We start from the raw sequence: 2,500 nt of genomic DNA on the forward strand, positions 1-2,500 counted from the left end.
GGAAAACAGCTGTCATCGACAGAGAGCTCTCTCGGCTAGGTGTAGACATTGCATGCTTGCAGGAGACGAGGCTTCCAGACAGTGGCACCCTCAGAGAAAAGAGCTACACCTTCTTCTGGAAAGGTAAACCCCCTGAAGAACCCCGCCAGCATGGTGTCGGCTTTGCCATAAAGAACACACTGATGACCTCCATCGAGCCCCCTTCAGCAGGCACAGAGAGAATTCTGACCCTTCGTCTGTCCACGTCTTGTGGCTCAGCAAACATCATCAGTGTGTACGCGCCCACGCTGTACTCTACCCCTGAGGATAAGGACCAGTTCTATGGTGCCCTGGATGATATCATATCCCAAACCCCCAGCACTGACATGCTTTACCTCCTTGGCGACTTCAACGCCAGAGTGGGAGCTGACCACGAGGCTTGGCTCTCCTGTATCGGTGCCTATGGACGCGGGAAGATAAATGAAAATGGCCAGTGTCTGCTAGAGCTGTGCTGCTACCACGGCCTATGCGTCACCAACACCTTCTTCCCGTGCAAAGAAATCCATCAGGTCTCCTGGAGACATCCTCGTTCACGCCACTGGCACCAGCTCGACTTGGTATTGACCAGACGCAAGGACCTTGCCAGCGTCCTCCTCACCCGTACCTACCACAGTGCTGACTGCGACACTGACCATTCCCTCGTCGCCAGTAAGGTGCGCATTGCCCCGAGGAAGATACACCACAGCAAGAAGAGCGGACGGCCACGCGTCAACACCTGCAATGCCAGAAACCCCCTTAAGATGCAGGGCTTCCTGAACCTTCTCAACGTGAACCTAGCAAGGGAGATGTCTGAAGACGACACCACAGACCTCATCTGGTCCCACCTGCGGGACTCGATCTACAGTGCAGCCATCTCCGCTTACGGAAAGAAGGAACACAATCACGCTGACTGGTTTGAGGCTCACTGGGACAGGATGGAGCCTGTGGTTGAGGCTAAGAGGAAGACCCTTCTGGCCTACAAGAACGCTCCAAACCCCACCACGCTTACTGCACTCAGGGTTGCCAGGAAAACATCCCAGCAGACAGCTCGTCACTGCGCAAACACCTACTGGTTAAATCTCTGCAGTAGAATACAGCTTGCTGCAGACGTAGGAGATGCAAGAGGGATGTACGAGGGCATCAAGAAGGCGACAGGTCCAGCGCCCAGTAAGTCCGCCCCCCTCAAGACCAAGACAGGCGACGTGATCACCAACCAAGGCAAGCAGCTAGAACGATGCGTTGAGCACTACCTGGAGCTGTACGCCACGCAAAATGTTGTCACTGATGCTGCCCTTGCCGACACCCCTGACCTACCTGTAACGGAGGAACTTGAGAGAACTGCCCACAAAGGAGGAGCTCAGTAAAGCCATCAGCAATCTCTCAAGCGGAAAGGCCCCAGGGATTGACAGCATTCCAGCAGAGGTCCTAAATAGTGGGAAACCTGCACTACTCGAGCCCCTGCACACCCTTCTCTGCAAATGTTGGGAGAAAGGACACATCCCTCAGGACATGCGTGATGCGAACATCGTCACCCTGTACAAAAACAAGGGTGACAAAAGCGACTGCAACAACTATCGAGGTATCTCTCTCCTGAGCATTGTGGGGAAGGTCTTCGCACAAGTCATCCTTACCCACTTACAGATCCTCGCCTCCCGTGTCTACCCTGAGTCCCAGTGTGGCTTCCGTGCAGGCCGGTCAACAGTAGACATGGTATTCTCCCTGCGCCAGCTCCAAGAGAAGTGCCAGGAACAGCAGATGCCTCTCTACCTTGCCTTCATTGATCTAACAAAGGCGTTCGACATGGTCAGCAGGAGCGGACTCTTCCAGCTCCTTAAGAAGATCGGCTGTCCCCCACACCTGCTTGCTGTCGTCACGTCATTCCACTACAACATGCGCAGCACAGAGAGCTTCAACGGTGTCACGTCCAGGGTTTTTCCTGTCAGTAGTGGTGTAAAGCAGGGCTGTGTCCTTGCGCCGACACTCTTTGGCATCTTCTTCTCCATGCTCCTTCAGTACGCCTTCAAGGACTGCAGCGAAGGGGTGTACATCCACACCAGAGCCGATGGCAAACTCCTCAACATTGCCCGTCTCCGTGCCAAGACCAAAGTGAGAGAGGTGCTCATTCGCGAGATGCTCTTCGCCGATGATGCAGCCCTAGCCTCACACACAGAAGAAGGTCTGCAGCAGCTTGTCAGTCGATTCTCCGCCGCCTGCAAGGAGTTTGGGCTCACCATCAGCCTGAAGAAGACGAGCGTCATGGCGCAGGGCACAGACCATCCCCCAACCATTACCATCGATGGGCACGTGCTGGAAGCTGTGGAAAACTTCACCTACCTTGGGTCCTCGATCTCAAGCTCACACTCACTGGAAACAGAAGTCAGCAGCAGGATCGCCAAGGCCACAGCAGTTATGTCGAAACTGTACCAGAGAGTTTGGAACAACTCCAGTCTTACGGAAAAGACTAAACTGCATGTCTACCAAG

At 54.4% G+C, this 2,500-nt stretch overlaps 1 protein-coding gene across 1 annotated transcript in view; it reads left to right on the forward strand.

Moving 5' to 3' along the window:
- Positions 1–1,382, forward strand: part of LOC125043638 (craniofacial development protein 2-like) — a 1,428-nt gene extending 46 nt beyond the window's left edge. The window contains exon 1 of the mRNA XM_047639872.1: positions 1–1,382. This exon is cut by the window's left edge and continues 46 nt beyond it. Within this exon, the coding sequence (XP_047495828.1) occupies positions 1–1,382 (1,382 nt within the window).
- Positions 1,383–2,500: the final 1,118 nt, after the last annotated feature.

This window comes from Penaeus chinensis, chromosome 34, assembly GCF_019202785.1.
Source record: "Penaeus chinensis breed Huanghai No. 1 chromosome 34, ASM1920278v2, whole genome shotgun sequence".
NCBI classification, from domain to species: domain Eukaryota; kingdom Metazoa; phylum Arthropoda; class Malacostraca; order Decapoda; family Penaeidae; genus Penaeus; species Penaeus chinensis.